At 36.5% G+C, this 17,574-nt stretch overlaps 1 protein-coding gene across 43 annotated transcripts in view; it reads right to left on the bottom strand.

The window, feature by feature from the left end:
• The window catches only part of HERC1 (HECT and RLD domain containing E3 ubiquitin protein ligase family member 1), a 210,765-nt gene that overhangs the window by 122,280 nt on the left and 70,911 nt on the right, over window positions 1-17,574 (bottom strand). For all 43 annotated transcript variants that reach the window (XM_060417792.1, XM_060417800.1, XM_060417813.1 and 40 more), the window contains 11 exons: window positions 17,140-17,236; window positions 16,448-16,591; window positions 14,950-15,077; window positions 12,532-12,676; window positions 11,983-12,154; window positions 10,504-10,638; window positions 10,001-10,166; window positions 6,084-6,209; window positions 4,895-5,116; window positions 851-1,003; window positions 594-726 (listed from right to left, as the gene is read on the bottom strand). In XM_060417792.1, coding sequence (XP_060273775.1) covers window positions 594-726; window positions 851-1,003; window positions 4,895-5,116; window positions 6,084-6,209; window positions 10,001-10,166; window positions 10,504-10,638; window positions 11,983-12,154; window positions 12,532-12,676; window positions 14,950-15,077; window positions 16,448-16,591; window positions 17,140-17,236 — 1,621 coding nt within the window. The remainder of the gene's footprint in view (window positions 1-593; window positions 727-850; window positions 1,004-4,894; window positions 5,117-6,083; window positions 6,210-10,000; window positions 10,167-10,503; window positions 10,639-11,982; window positions 12,155-12,531; window positions 12,677-14,949; window positions 15,078-16,447; window positions 16,592-17,139; window positions 17,237-17,574) is intronic.

Below are 17,574 nucleotides of genomic sequence, written 5' to 3'. Positions count from 1 at the left end.
AGACACGACTGAGTAACTGAACTGAACTGAACCCTGTCATCTTAAAATGTAAATTGTGGGAGTGGGTCTGGTAAAATTTCTACAATCTTGAGACATTCTTTTGATTTATTGTAATAACCAATTGAAAAAGTATATAACTCCTTTGCTAAGGCTAGCGAGGGGGCACTTTCTGTCCCCCTTCTGATGCCTATGTCAGAAGCTTTCTCTGTCCCTTTTTATACTTTAATAAAACTCTGCTACACACACACACACACACACACACACACACACAGAAAGTATTTCAAGAAGGAAAGAGAATTGCAAATGCTAAAGAAAGGTAAAGAAATGGATGAAAATCTCACTTTATGCCATTTAATATTAACCTTTTTGAGTATATGTCATCTGATTCCTTTAAATTAGGCCTCTACACAACAATGGGCATCTTTTAAGATTAACCAGATCAATCACTGTTGCCATCACCCAAAACCCAGCTCAGGAGATTCAAAGTCATTCCTACTCCACTCAGAGGTTTCAGGCCCTCTTTGGCTTTGGAAAGGCTAAAAATTCCTGTTTTACAACCATTGATTAAATATGAAACCCAGTACCAAACACACCTCTTAATTTTTCTCCAACGCTGCCATTCCAAGGACTTTCTTTCAGCAAATTTGCAGAACGTGAATAAATATCTGTGGCATGAGGCAACAAGAGCTGAAGATGTTTATGAAGCAATGCCACACTGCTTGAGTTCTAAGGAAAAAAGTTTCTAAATTACTACATTGGAAGATTCAAGGTACAAAAATTTCATGGTTTACCCAAATATCTGAGTTTCAAGGTCCCTGAAAAATAACATAGAAAGCAGAGAATCACATACCTCACTAATGTTATTGATATGGCAAAATGCCAGCAGCTGTTTCTGCAGTGAACATAGCAGTTCATGAAGATGAGCGGGCTGACTGTTCTCTGAAGACGATGTTCCAAGTAGAAATTTATCACTGTTCTTTTCTAGCTCCCCAAATGCTTGATCCTAAAATGATACATAAATGAAGATTATATCTGAAGTGTTTGAAAGTGAAATTAATGTCCTACCATAAATAATTCTGATTTAAGAAACCACAGTCTCCTTTCATTATTAATCCTTACATCTTTGCTACTGCTATGTAGTCATTAGCTATAAGATGGTAACATTTATCATGCAATTTCAACTTGCTCTTCCATTAAAAAAAAAAAGCAATAATGTTTCACCACAAAATCTTTGAAAATGCAGAAAACAAGAAAAAGGAAAACAACAATACACAAAGACAAAACGTATCAACATTTTAATGCTACTGTTTCCCCAAACTCTTTTGTAAAGGTTTTATTTTCACACACTTGAATTTCTAACAACACAATTCTCAGAAATTAATTTTATTTCTGATTATAAAAGCAATAAGTGGACTACAGAAACATAACAACTAAATACAAAGTATGATTCTGAATTTGGGGGACGGGGAAGGGTGCCATAAAGGGCACTCAATTGTATAAATTTGAGCGTGGACTATATATTATACAATATATTATACAATAGTTCTGTGTCAATGTTAAATTTTCTGAATTCTATAACTGCCCTGTTGTTATATAAGAAAGAGAATGTCCTTAAGAAATGCATGCTTAAATGCTTAGGAATAGCCAGTATGATTTCTACAATTTACTTTCAAATAATGGATGGACGAAGGGCATATTTGGCTGAAGGGTAGGGGATGTTTCTTTGAACAATTCTTGTGATTCATGCATAAATTTTAAGTTATTTCAAGTTAAAAATATTTTAGAAAGAAATAGTGTAAAAAATTTAGAACATACTAAAACTGTATTTTTTTTAAAGGAAGTTTAAATCACCATTTAGCCAACCACTGTATCTAATATTTTTTCAGTATTTCTTTTCTGGTTTTGTGTCTTTTTTCATAAAATTACATATTCTATTTTTAGTCTCTTTTCTAACAGATCTATAAATATTTTTTGTATTTTCATAAACCATGTGTACATAAAATCTGAGACAAAATAGTCCACTGAGCATATATAGTTTAGATAACCATTCCCCAGTTTTTAGATATTTTAGTTGTTTCCAATTTCTATTTCTTATAAATAATAATATGATAAACACCCTTATGCATAAACTATGATCTTTGTTTATAATATGCAAGAGAAAGTCTCAATATTTTAAGGCCCTGACTATATAAGCACCATTTTAAGTGGGCATATAAGCACTGCTAGACCGAACATGTTCCTTTAAAATTCTTTTTATGTTGAACCTAATCCCTGATGCAGTGGTATCTGAGGGTGGGGCCTCTGAGAGGTGATTAAGTCATGAGGGCAGAGTGACCTTATAAAAGGGACCCCAGAGAGTTCCCTTGTGTGAAGACACAGCAAGAAGACAGCTGTCTATGAACCAAGAAACAGGAACCACCAATCTGCTGCCTCCTCAATCTTAGACTTTTTATCTCCATAACTGCGAGAAATAAATTGTGTTGTATATAAGCTGTCCACTCTGTGGTATTCTATTATAGCAGCACAAACAGACTAAGACAAGCGGTCTTATTCTAAAATCTTAGAGCAAGACAAACTGGTTTAAATTATATCAGAAAGAAACAGTAATTTACGATTTTCAGCCTAAAAGCAATTATTACAGTTAGTATTTTATTTCCATTTCCATATAATATATACATCTACTTCAGCCCTAATGGCATTAGAAAGGCAATATTTTAATAGAACTTTGGGGAAAAATTTCAGTCAATACCAAATGGATATACTTATAGCATTGTTCCCATTCCATCTGCAGCCAAACATCAGATCAAATTTATATTCTTAAATCTGAAAGAAAATAATTCTACAGGAACAACTGTCACTCTGACTTAATCAACAACCTTTTAAGTTGGGCAGAATACAACACTAAGTGAAAGTCACTCAGTTATATCCGGCTCTTTGTGACCCCATGGACTATACAGTCCATGGAAATTCTCCAGGCCAGAATACTGGAGTAGGTAGTGGCTCCCTTCTTCAGGGGCTCTTCCCAACCCAGGGATTGAACCTAGATCTCCTGCATTACAGGCAGATTCTTACCAGCTGAGCCACAGGGAAGCCCAAGAATACCGGAATGGGTAGTTTATCCCTTCTCCAGCGGATCTTCCAGACCAAGGAATTGAACCGGGGTCACCTGCATTGCAGGAGGATTCTTTACCAGCTGAGCTACTAGGGAAGACTTGTACCGAAAAAAGGAATATACAGACCTGACCCTGAAGAGTAGGAGACAATATCAAATGATACACAAACACTTTGAAGTTTAGTTACACAGTACACTTTGACTCTGAAAACTGATAAAAGGTATTAAGTTATAGTTACATGGTTAGAAATGGTTATTTCAGCAAGGCTTCCTAGAAGCCTTTCTGGGCTTCCCCGGTGGTTCAGAAGGTAAAGAATCCATCTGCAATGTAGGAGACCAGGTGTGATCCCTGGGTTGGGAAGATATCCTGGAGAAGGGAACAGCTACCAAGTCTAGTATTCTTGCCTGGATAATCCCATGGACAGAAGAGCCTGGCAGGTTGCAGTCCATGGGTTTGCGAAGAGTCAGACACAACTGAGTGACTAATATACTTCTCATGCAGTTATCATTACACGGTTAGAAAATGTTGTTTGAGCAAAGCCTTCCTAGAACAGTCAACTGTTAAAGAAGTCACAGACTGGCAGACAAGAAGAGAAGAGATAGCTGTGCTACACACAAGCTCAGGAGAGTGTGGTGTGTAAGCCAAATGATGAAGGGTCTAAAAAGTTTTGATTTAATAAAACAAGGTTATTTAATACAACAAGGTTATTCTAGCAGTAAGATGCTGAGAGGAGACCAGTGAAAGTGACAACAGTTAAAACACTGTTATTACCATTAGGTCATGATGGTATGGATTAGAACCCATAGAAATGGAAAGGAAAAAAGAGAAAAATCTAAGAAACACCAGAGAGCAAGAATTAAGGGCATTCTAATAAGAAAAAGCAATACTACTGTCCACTGTCTTTTCTCCTACTAACCAGCCTATTTTTAGTCAATATCAACCATACTGTTTAATTATAAGATCATATCTGGTAAGATTAATCCTTTCCTTATGATTCTTCTCTTACAAAATGTTGACTATTTTTATGTTTATTCTTACATATTAATATCAGAAAAAATTTGGTAAAATTCCAAAATAAATCTCTTTGGAATTCTCAACTATAAGTCACTTGGCACCCACAATATTTCAGAATATCTGACACATTTCCCCCCTTTTGGGAAGTGGAGTCTAGTTTTATTTATTTCATAAGTGTTTAAATGTCAAAATACTTTGACCTGAAATGATCCCTCAGTTCAGTTCAGTTGCTCAGTCGTGTCCGACTCTTTGCGACCCCATGAATCGCAGCATGCCAGGCCTCCCTGTCCATCACCAACTCCCGGAGTTCACTCAGACTCATGTTCATCGAGTCGGTGATGCCATCCAGCCATCTCATCCTCTGTCGTCCCCTTCTCCTCCTACCCTCAGTCCCTCTCAGCATCAAGGTCTTTTCCGATGAGCCATCTCTTCACATGAGGTAGCCAAAGTATTGGAGTTTCAGCTTTATCATCAGTCCTTCCAAAGAACACCCAGGACTGATCTCCTTTAGAATGGACTGGTTGGATTTCCTTGTAGTCCAAGGGACACACCCTTCAAAAAAAACCAACCCAAGTATTTTTTTCTTTTTTCTTTTTTTGGCCATGCTATGTGGAATGTGGGATCTTAATTCCTTGATCAGGGATCAAACCTGTGCCTCCTGCACTGGAAGTGCAGAGTCTTGACCACTGGACTGGACTGCCAGGGAAGCCCCCAACCCAAGTTTTCTTCTTCTTTTTTCTTTTACTACCAAAAAAAGGGCAACTTACCGTATAAAATCCTAAATTTCTCAAGAGAGTCTTCATCAAAATTTCAGCCAGATGGGTGTCTGGATGGCAGCTCTGAGTGCCATAAGGTTGATCTGACAGGTTTCCATAGCCAGTGCATACAGAAGAGAGGTCAGCAGCATCAGAAGGTGAGCTATACCCAAGTAAGGAGGCTACATGGGTATGATCTTGCAAACTTGTCAGAATAATATCCAGCTGCATTCTCTAAAGAAAAATATTCCCATGGATGAAATAGAACAAATAATTAGCTTAAAATGCACTAGAAAACTAAATTTTAAAAAAAAATCCCAGAAAAAAACAAAAACCTATAATGATGCTAACTAATGTGCTTTATATCGTAATAATAGATAGTAATCTTTTAGAAAATGTGTAGTTTTTTTAAAAAAGCTATCCCACTAATAGCATTTCAGAAACTGCAACTTAAAGTGTAGTATTACATCCTTACTACCTGAAACTCTAAGCTAAAATGGCACACTATACATAATAATTTTAGCGCTGTAAGTAGAAAGAAGAAATGTCAACAGATAAATTATAGTACACATTCTTCTACAAAATTACCAATGAAATTATCTATTCTAATGTTTAAAATAAATCACTTGAAATCTAAACTAATGCAAAATACTCACTGGAAAGCATCTGTGGCTATTATACTGACAGTAACACTTTTTTCCTCAAATCTGTAACTCTACAATTGATTGTTCTATTTGATTGAGCAAAACGTACTTATTTTAGCACATATATGATAATAAAAATGGAAATAAGCAGCATTTCTCATATCATCAAGTGCTTTTTCACAACAGTCATCTTCCTTTACTTTTTATATAAACTATTTCAAACAAGGTTCTGGGCACAGAACCAACAGTAGCTCATGCCCTTGATTTCAACCCCACACACTACAAATAAAGTTCTTTGGCTTGACGGTGTAAACAACATTGGAAAAATTAGACATAATTTTAATAATGAGCCCCAAATCACTTAAGTTATCACTTGCTTCACTTTCATTAGAAGCCTGGGAATTTTTCCAACACAAAGCATTAAATACTAGGATGTACCAGACTCATCAAGTGAAGTATTATTTCATGAACACTGGCAACTGATTAGTTTTATTTCCCTCTCAGTCTTTTTTAGATAACATAGTACTGGTTTACTTAGATATCAGACAAAGGCTCACCTGTCCTTTAGATAAGCTTTCCCATCTATCAGGTCCTTGGGGTAAAAGAGAATGAAGTAATTCCATACGTTCTCGTAATGGAGGTAACAGCATGGTTGCTCCCACTGACAGAGTTTCAATTACAACCTTATATTAAAAAAATAAAGTAGATTTATTTGGCTTGGTTCTTACATTTTTAATAGGAACACATAAAAAATAAATCCACAGACTACTAAGATCAAAGAGGTCTAAAGAACGTGGATCATAGAAGTCTAAAGAAGGTGGCATATGAATAAAAGAAAGCATGACAAATCCTTCTTTAGACGTCTTTAAGAAGACTAGAATTTTGGATTTGCCACTACTCAGCTAATCATTATGCAATAAATATTCAGTGTTGAGTCTAACAGTGTCGAGCCTGATAAAGCTCTTTGAAAAGTGCTGAGAATGTAGCAACAAACAAGACACATAAGCATATAGTCTAATAAGAAAAAGGGACTCTGAGTAAGCAACTTTAAGTGTGAAAAGAGTCACACAGAAAAAGTAAAATGAAGTGCAAACTTGAGTGAGCACCGATACATAAAGGCAATGAACACAGTCTATGGGCTCCCCAGGTGGGCGCTAGTGGTAAAGAACCTGCCTGCCAATGCAGCAAACATATAAGAGATGCAGGTGCAAGCCCTTGGTCTGGAAGACTCACTGGAGGAGGGCATGGCAACTGCTCCAGTATTCTTGCCTGGAGAACCCCTTGGACAGAGCAGCCTGGTGGGCTACAGTCCATAGGCTGGCACAGAACCGGACATGACTGAAGCAACTTAAGCACACTTGCATGGGCTCATTACGGACGGTCTCCCTGAGGATTAGGCATTTAGGTTAAAAACGGAGCAGGCCTTAGCCAAACAAATGTCTAGGTAGCAGGAACAGCTTAAAAAATAGCTCTATTAACTTAAGCCTCAAACTTCTCTGGGTCATAGCTTCTTTATCACTAAAATAATGGTGAATAAGAAAAAAAGAAACAATGATTAAGAAAAGAGCTCTTATAAATTAAAAACATAAGAAAATAAAACCTCAATAGCAGGGTTAGAAAATAAAAATTAAATTTCTCAAAAAGTAGAGGAGAGAAAAATGGAAAACAGGAAAGAAAACCTAAGGAAATTAAGATGAATGATCCAGGAGGTCTATTACCCAACAATGAGGTTCAAAGAGAGAGAGAAAGAACATAGAAAACAGTGAAGAGGAAATCATCACACACTTTAAGATAATTTACTAATACTGAAGGCTATGAGTTTCCAAATTAAGAGTCTATCCAAATATACGTGACAATGGATGAAACTGGACCCACAACAGTTCACATCATTTTAAAATGTGAGAACAGAGAAGCAGAACTTGTTATAGAATCCACAGAGGAAAAGATCTCCATAAAAGGATTAAAAATTTGAATAGCATAGATTTTCTGACTAACAATCTGAAAGCTAGAAGAATTTTTCTACAATTCTTATGGGAAAATCACTGTATCAGTTTTGCTTTTTTTAAAATTGACATATAATTCACATCATAAAATTTAACTTTTCAAAGTATTAAATTCAGTAGGTTTAGTTTATTCAGAGTTGTGTAACCATCACCACTATCAAATTTAGGACATTTTCATCACCCCCAAAAAAACCTTGCCCATGAACAGCCACTTCCCATCTCTTCCTCACCCAACACTTCTGACAACAAATTAACCTACCTTGTGTCTCAATGGATTTGCTTACTCTGCACATTTCATATAGTATGTGACCTTCTGTGACTCGTTTCTTTCATTTAGCATGGTTAGAAGATTCACCTATGCTGTAGCCTGTATAAGTACTTCATTCCCTTCTACAGCTGAATAACATTACATTGTATGGACATACATTTTGTTCATCCCTTCTCCAGCTGACAGACATTTGTTTGTTTCCACTTTTTGGCTATAATGAATAATACTGTTATGAACATTCATGTACAAGTTTTTAATAAATTCTCTTAGATATAGACGCAGGTGGAATTGCTACTTTATATGGTAACTGTACGTTTAACTATTAACAGAACTACCTGGTTTCCAAAGTGGATGTATCATTTTATATTCTCATTAGCATTATATGAAGGTTCCAATTTCTCTACATCTTCATCAATGCTCATTATTATCAGGTTTTTTTTTGTTGTTGTTGCTGCTGCCACCCTGGGTCTCTGTTGCTGTGTGCAGGCTTCTCATTGTGGTGGATCACCTTATTGGAGAGCACAGGCTTCAGCAGCTGCAGCTCGCAGGCTCTAGAGCACTGGCTCAGTAGCTGTGGTGCATGGGCATAGTAGCCCTGTGGCAAGTGGAATCTTCCTGGACCAGGTTTCAAACCCATATCCCCTGCAATGGCAGGCGGATTCTTAACCACTGAACCACCAGGGAAATCCTATTATCAGTCTTTTTTGATAACAACGATTCAGTGGGTATGAAGTAGTATCTCACTGTGATTTTAATTTGCATTTCCCTCATGCCTAATGATAAACATTTTTTTCATGTACATACTGGCCTTAGGTATTTCTTCTTTGAAGACATGTCTATTCAGATTTTTGACTCATTTTTTGATTGGGCTGTCTTTTTCCTGTTGAGTTGTAAGAATCTTTTATATATTCTGAAAACTAGAATCTTATGAGACACGACACATGATTTACAAATATCTCCCCCATTCTGTGAGTTTTATTTTCATTTTCTTGATATTGTCATTTTAAGCATAAATGTTCATTAATTTTTTAAAAAACAAAGACTACTAGCAGCATTTGGAAGTGCTCTTTCAAAGCTGTTGAGCAGGCACAAATTTCTTGTTTCAGATCAAGTGTTATGTCTTCAACTTAAGTGTACTCTTCTTTGGTCCTGATGGTTGTTGCAGAGTTTGTTCCTTGCCTGATCTGTACTTGAAGCAACAGTTTCCAGTGGTAAATAAAGTCTAATTTGTCACTCTTCATAACCAACAGCTCAGTATCCCCTCTCCAGCACCAGCATAAAAATAAATGTATTTTAATTTTTATGAAGTCTAATTTATCTTTTTTCTTGGCTGCTTGTGTTTGGGCATCATATCTAACAAACCATTGTTCAATTCAAGGTCATAAGATGACAGATGAGCAAAAATTTAATATATACAAATAGCAAAAGATTATTCAGCCTTAAAAAGGAAATTCTGACACATGCTACTTAACATGGATAAATCATGACAACATTATGCTAAGTGAAAAAGCCACTGACAAAAAGACAATGTATGATTCCACTTTTATGACATACAAGTGTCAAAATCATAGAGAAAGAAAGTAGAATAGTAGTTGCTAGTGGCTAAAGGGAGGGGGAGAATGGTATGTTATTGTTTAATGGGTACAGAATTTCAATTTGTAAGATGAAAAGAGAGAGATAAACAGTGGTGATGGTGGTACAACATTATAAATTTTTTTTTCTTATATGATAGTATACATGTTTCAATGCCATTCTCCCAAATCATGCCACCCTCTCCCTCTCCCTCACAATACCACTGAACTGTATACTTAAAAATGGTTAAGATGGCAAAGTTTATGTTATGTGCATTCTACCACAATAAAATTGGGTACTTGTGCTCAGAAATTCATCTTCTGGTGGAAAAGAGAAACACAGTTGTAAGCAGACAACCACAAAACAATGTGATGCGATGAGAACATACATGGAGAAATCAAACCTGGCAGCAGAGCAGGAAATGAAAGGTTTTTCAGAGGTGACATTTGACCTCTAGGATAGACAAGCTAACAAAAAGGACAAGTTAACAAAAAATTTACTCCCACCAGGCAAACAGAAGTAACAGAAAGAACATCCAATTGAAATTTACCAATACAAAGCTGAATTTACAAGCTACAATCTCAAGGAGAAATGTGGCTGAGACATAGATGTACAAATCTTATACTCGTACCTCTTGGATTTCATCTGGGACAGTTGAGTCCATCAGTCTGAAGAGCAAATTTCGAAGCGGACCTGCCTGTCTCCCAAGGATGCTAGTAGCTACCCCTCCCGCAAGTGCAAGAGCAAGGTGATTTGAAAGCAGCTTCAGGCACAATTTGAGGAAATTGTGATGTTCCCTGAAACCAAATAAACAGCTATAAACTTCTGGAATATAAAACAGCACGTGCTATCTACTTTGGGTAACACTTTTTTTCTCTTTAAAATTTTTTTCAAATTATGACGAACAGTAATTTTAAAAACATGCTTCATGAATTTATGGATAATTTTTCCTAAAGCTTATTATCAGTAAGTATGCATGTTGAGCTCTTTTTTTGATTATAAAATTTCATATAATTGAGGGAGAAACTGAGTAAGAAAGAACTCAAAATTCAAAATGAGTAATTAATAGATATGTGTGCACGTGTGCACATACACACAGACACATACAAACACACACATATATATATAACATACCTTGATGAAGGGAAAGGGAGTGGGGGAATCTCACTGTTTATTTTATCACAGTATCTCTCAAGAAATGAACGAAGGTGTGAGAAGGTACTCTCTTCAAGATCTACACAATAAGGTCGGTGCCAGGCAACAACTTGTCTAGAAGGAAGCATAAGAAAAGCATGAAATACCCTTAACGTGAAATTTTCACACACAATCAAAAATAAAAATTAAGGGTACTAAAGTTGAAACATATCAATAAGATATACAAAGACCTTTCTGATTATAAAGGTGATAAAAACCCTTCATTTTAGCGACTGAAGAAGACCAAGAATATGCCATTTCTAGAATTCTTCAAGAAGAAAATATGCAGCCACTATTTATTTTAGGAGGTCTGAATATTCATTCACCTAAGTCAAAGTGCTGAACCGCATGAATTACTACAGCCCTTTCTGGTTCTTAGGATCCATAAGATGTACAGTTCATATTAAGAATAATAGCCTGACTCTGTACAGTGATATCTTGAAATGTAGTGGGTAGGCCAAAAAGTTTGTTCAGGTTTTTCCATAGGATTTATGGAAAAGCCTGAAAGAACTTTTGGCCAACTCAATACTAAAAGAAAACCTGTTCAAAACTCTTGTGAGAATTTTCAAGATCTTGAAAATCATTTTCTACATATAAGGTGGAAAGCTGCAGATTTAACACTGACACTAAGTTATTTATATTCAACTTATAGTATTTTCAGCTTTTGTTTTAGAGGGTAATTATCTATAGATGTTTAAAATCGGTCAGAATGTTATAATAAACCACATCTGAACCAAAGGTTTAGAATACAAATACAATATATTGCAAATTATTAATTAGCCCATATACATCTGAACATAGCTGAAATAACTCTCAAATTTCTTAAAATTCAATCTTCAAATATTGGCTAAAAATACCTGATTATCTAAAAAGATATGATTATCATGTTAGGAAAAAGTTAAATTTCTGCAAAAAGTAACTTCGTTTATCTAAAGGTATGGTCACTGCTTAAAAAAACAATGACACAGATAAAGGGCGTAGAAACTAATTAACTATTCTTAAAAATCAATGACACCTAGTTCTGATTTTGATTATTTTAATTTAGTTTCCTCCTGATTAGTAGACACAATTTTTAAGATCAGTATCTGGAGAAAGAGAGAAGGAATTCAAAATGTTTAAAAGACATTTAAATTAAGATAGCATTTTAATGTACAATATAACTTCTTGCTTATGAAATACATCTAACCTCAACATTCAGATTGAAAGATATCTAGATGGCATGTCTATGACAGTAAAAAAGCCATTATCAGAAATATTCAGAAGAGTATTTGAATAAAAATAATTTAATAAAAATTAAAATTTTATTTTGAATAAAAATCATTATTGAATAATAACTGAACAATGTTCAAATATTTCTGCTTTTATTAGTGTTTTTGCTGTTAATAAAACACAGGAAATTTTAAACAGGGGCACACTTACCTGTCCCTAGGAAGAGCAGTCCATGCTAGACTATGTGATGTCCCAGCAGAGATCTGTTGAATAGCTATGCCATCTAAGCCACTTACTTTCTTTGGTTTAGTAATAGGACCTGTGGAGTTTCCTTGTCCACACTGCCCCATTGAGTTATTTCCCCAGGCATAAACTTCATTATCTGAAAACAAAACATAAAGAACAAAAGAAAACTCAAATTTAAATGTGAAACACTGTAATTCCCCAGTGGTCCAGTGATTGAAGAATCCACCTGCCAATGCAGAGGACACAGGTTCAATCCCTGGTCTGGGAAGACCCCACATGCCACAGCGCAACTAAGCCCATGCCCCACAACTACTAGGCCCACATGCCACAACTATTGAAGCCTACGCACCCTAGAACCCACAACTCGCACGCAACAAGAGAAGCCACCACAATGAGAAGCCCGCACACTGCAACAAAGATCCAGCACAGCCAAAAATAAGAGAAATAAATAAATATGAAACACTTATGAAAGGTACTATTTAACACTATCTCTTTAAAAACAAATGATCTTACCATGAGAAAGAGCCAAACAATGACTGTCTCCAATAGAAATATCAACTATTCTTGTGGCAGCCAGTTCTTCAATAAGCTTTGGTCTCAGTGCAGTAGCTTCTGATGAACCACAACCTAGACAAGCTCCACAGCCCCAAGCATAGACCTGAAACAAACAAAAATATACTATATGTTAGGGTTTCCTTGGTGGTTCAGTAGTAAACAATCCACCTGCCAATGCAGGAGACACAGATTCGATTATTGTCAGTCTATTACCGTAGCTTTCCCTTTATGCCAGAAAGTGAAGAGGAGCTGAAGAGCTTCTTGATGAAAGTGAAAGAGGAGAATGAAAAAGCTGGCTTAAAACTCAACATTCAAATAACTAAGATCATGGCATCCGGTTCCATCACTTCATGGCAAATAGATGGGGAAACAATGGAAACAGTGACAGACTATTTCTGAGGGCTCCAAAATCACTATAGATGGTGACTGCAGCCACGAAATTAAAAGACGCTTGCTCCTTGGAAGAAAAGTTATAACCAACCTAGACAGCTCATTAAAAAGCAGACATTCTGAATGTCTAGTCAAAGCTATGATTTTTCCAGCAGTCATGTATGCATGTGAGAGTTGGACTATAAAGAAACCTGAGCACCAAAGAATTAATACTTTTGAACGGTGGTGTTCGAGAAGATTCTTGAGAGTCCCTTGGACTGCGAGGAGATCCAACCAATCCATCCTAAAGGAAATCAGTCTTGCTATTCACTGGAAGGACTGATGCTAAAGCTGAAGCTCCAATAGTTTGGCCACCAGATGCAAAGAGCCATCTCATTAGAAAAGACCCTGATGCTGGGAAAGACTGAAGGCAAAAAGAGAAGGGGACGACAGAATGAGATGGTTGGATGGCATCACTGATTCAATGGACATGAGTTTGAGCAAGCTCCACGAGTTGGTGATGGACAGGGAAGCCTGGCATGCTGCAGGCTGCAGTCCATGGGGTCACAAAGAGTCAGACACGACTGAGAGACTGAACTGAACCAATCACCATAGCTGGACCCTTTCCGCCACCAATGAACAGAAGGAAGCTAAAACATGCACGGAGAAAATCAAAAGTTTAAAGGGATTACACAATTCTGACTATCTTCAGCCTGAGTAACCCTTTTCCAGAAACACCTAACCCTCTCAGATTATTTTCTATCTGGAAATATTCTCCTTGATCTCTCTTTTTATCACTTTCTTGCCTTCTTAGTTTATATCACTGATTCCAGCAGAGTACACCATGAGAAACACTGGGCTGGAAGAAGCACAAGCTGGAATCAAGATTGCTGGGAGAAATATCAATCACCTCAGATATGCAGATGACACCACCCTTATGGCAGAAAGTGAAGAGGAACTGAAAAGCCTCTTGATGAAAGTGAAAGAGGAGAGTGAAAAAGTTGGCTTAAAGCTCAACATTCAGAAAACGAAGATCATGGCATCTGGTCCCATCACTTCACGGGAAATAGATGGGGAAACAGTGGAAACAGTGTCAGACTTTATTTTTTGGGGCTCCAAAATCACTGCACATGGTGATTGCAGCCATGAAATTAAAAGACGCTTACTCACTGGAAGGAAAGTTATGACCAACCTAGATAGCATATTCAAAAGCAGAGACATTACTCTGCCAACAAAGGTCCGTCTAGTCAAGGGTATGCTTTTTCCAGCGGTCATGTATGGATGTAAGAGTTGGACTGTGAAGAAAGCTGAGCACCGAAGAATTGATGCTTTTGAAGTGTGGTGTTGGAGAAGACTCTTGAGAGTCCCTTGGACTGCAGGGAGATCCAACCAGTCCATTCTAAAGGAGATCAGTCCTGGGTGTTCTTTGGAAGGAATGATGCTAAAGCTGAAACTCCAGTACTTTGGCCACCTCATGTGAAGAGTTGACTCATTGGAAAAGACTCTGATGCTGGGAGGCATTGGGGGCAGGAGGAGAAGGGGACGACAGAGGATGAGATGGCTGGATGGCATCACTGACTTGATGGACGTGAGTCTGAGTGAACTCTGGGAGTTGGTGATGGACAGAGAGGTCTGGCGTGCTGCAGTTCATGGGGTCACAAAGAGTAGGACATGACTGAGTGACTGAACTGAACTGAACTGAACTGATGGGGTCTCACTTTCCCCCACTATTCATGAGTTCTAGGAAAAGGTTTAAAGGGTATTTAGTGCTAGAAGGCTTTTTAAGATTATCTTAATACAAAGAACATGGAGTTAACAGGAAGTCTATCTAGCTCACAAAGGTCAAGTCAGAAAACTTCGTTCCTTCTCAGATACTCAACTTCTTCAAACAAGAGAAAATATTTCCTTTCAGTAGATTAACTTCAAAATTTAAATACAATTATTACTTTTTAGTCACCTGGCCCTATGAAATACTCTCAACCTTTTATGCTCATCCCTTAGTCCTACCTGCCCTGTTGATGTCAAAGCAAGTGAAGACTGACTTCCAGCACAAACTTTACGAATGAACATTCCTTGTAAAGCTTCAATAACTTTAGGTTTATACACTCTGTTGGTATCACCATGGCCAAGTTTGCCTATAAAAACAAACACATTCAAGTTAAACAACTTATTTGTTTCAAAGAAACTTTACTCTTTTTCTAACTATTAATGTTGATAAACATCACTAACCTTTCCATGACTAACCTGACAGATTGTTCACATCTTAGAAAGCTCATCTGAGAAAACTGACAAACATCTTAGAAAACTTAAGAGTTTCTGATAGCAGAGGATATTAACAAATGAATGGTTTCATTACCAGAAAAAAAAAAAAAACTAAACAATAGATTTAATTTCAAGCAATGAAAACCAATTTAAGAGAGGTACAGAAAATTCATTTACTGTCTTTCCTCTTTAATGGTCATATTTCTAACTTCAAATTTGCTAATAAACAGGTCCTATACAAGAATGTGTGGTCTTCTCAGATGGCACTAGTGGTAAAGAACCCGCCTACCAAATCCAGAGATATAAGAGATGTAGGTTTGATTCCTGGGTCAGGAAGATTCCCCTGGAGGAGAGCACAGCAATCCCAATATTCTTGCCTGGAGAATCCCACGGACAGAGGAGACTGGGACAGAGGGCTACTGTCCATAGGGTCACAAAGAGTCAGAAAGGACTGAAGCGACTTAACACACACATTCAAGAATGTGTATACATACAATTATTTTTTATTTTTTAAAAAGATTCAATAATTCACCAATCAGAAAACTTGGCAAATCACCAGAAGGGGTAAAAAAAAAGGCGAAGAAACTCCCTAGAAGTAAATACAAACTAAATAACATTTTCACTACTGAAACTGTTTTTTAAATCATCTTAATTTTAATTGCCAGTACTGTTGAGGAATATAGGGAAGTGAGCATTCTCATATTGCTGGTGGGAGTGACTAAGAAACGTAGGAAAAGACTGTCATTCACTACTCTGTTTTTGATACTGAAAAAAACTGGAAACAGTCTAGATATTCAACAATAATAAATTGCTTTGTAAGTTTTGCTATAATCACATGAAAGAATACTTTGAGCCACTGAAAAGAAAAATATACAGCCATGTTTGTTGACACAGAAAGATATTCATGAGATACTATTAGACAAAAACCAACAGGTTGCAAGATAGTATCTATGGTATAGATAGGTCTGCTTTCTTTTTTAAAAACATCTATATAGAAATATATGCACATATTTATATAAGTGCATATGTATAACATTTAGATGTCTAGCTCCCAAAATTTTAACAATGTTTATGAGCAACATTTGTAGAAACAGTTCATTTTAATTTTTTCAATGTCAGAAAAAAACATTTGCTCATCTGTATTTGAGTTCTCTACAATAGGCTTGTACAACTGAAAAATAAAATTTTTTAAACTCAAGGAAAAAAAAAGGCCAAAGTTATCAATAAATATTTTTTTACATACCATTGTCTCCTCCTCCAAAAGACCATACAGTTCTCCCATCTTTAGATAAAGCAATAGTATGTGAACTGCCACAAGAAACTTCTCCTACATTGCTAATGTCTTTTACTAATGTTGGGATGTTACGGCTATTACTGTCACCATGACCTTGGATAAAACACACACAACAACAAAGAAATAATGTTAACTCTTTAAGTCATTACTTCACAGGTAGAATAAACGTTACAAGTTACTTACAGAATTGAGAAATTTTTAAAGTGCAATTAAATATGAAAAACTGAATCATTTCTAATATCTTTGCATCTAATCTTCTAGGCTGCTCCATTTATGAGTTACTCAGTTCCTTCAGGGAATCAGCAGAACATTCTATCATGGCTCCTCTCATAGCACATATCTATAGCTGTCTAGTATCATGTTAATGTTACTTGTTTTCACTACCTCTATATTACACATTTCAGGATCACTTCAGGATGGTATCTTTCTTATCCCTGAAATCCTATAATGCCTATAGTAAATACCTGCTAGATTTAATTACATCTTAAAAGCACCAGAATCTAGGTACTCTCTCTCTAAAATTATCTTTCTCTGAGCTTAAAACTAAAAAAATTAACAGTCTTTGGCCTATTAGTCTCACTGCTTCTCAATAACCATTCTATTTTTCTGTGAGAATAACTTCAATTATTAAAAAATCTTACCTAATCTTCCAAAATCTCCTTCACCCCATGTGTATAATTCACCATCCTCTGTGACAGCAGCACTATGTCTGTATCCAGCCGACACACAGACAACTACCTGCATTGCACACAAAGGGAATCTGATGAATACAAAGATGCTAAAATATTCTGTGCAGAGACTTCAGAGATACTGATATTCACGACTCATCCAGGAAGTTCCATGTACAGTTTAGAAGCTTTTGCTCCAGACAAGGGTGCCTAGCTAAAGGGTCAAAAAAGTGCTGAAATACAGCCAAAGCTCTGTTGGCCAAGCCACAAGCTCTGACTTCTACCAAGAAAGGACAACGTTTCTTAATTCTTACGAAGAGATTATAAAGGTTAGCAGCACCCTCTCAACCCTTGCCTCCCCGCCCCAAATACACCAATCTAATCACCTGCAACATTACTACATCACCA

The sequence above is a fragment of the Ovis aries genome, chromosome 7, assembly GCF_016772045.2.
Source record: "Ovis aries strain OAR_USU_Benz2616 breed Rambouillet chromosome 7, ARS-UI_Ramb_v3.0, whole genome shotgun sequence".
NCBI classification, from domain to species: Eukaryota; Metazoa; Chordata; class Mammalia; order Artiodactyla; family Bovidae; genus Ovis; species Ovis aries.
The sequence above is the reverse complement of the archived record's forward strand: the minus strand, read 5'-3'. Positions and strand labels throughout refer to the sequence as shown.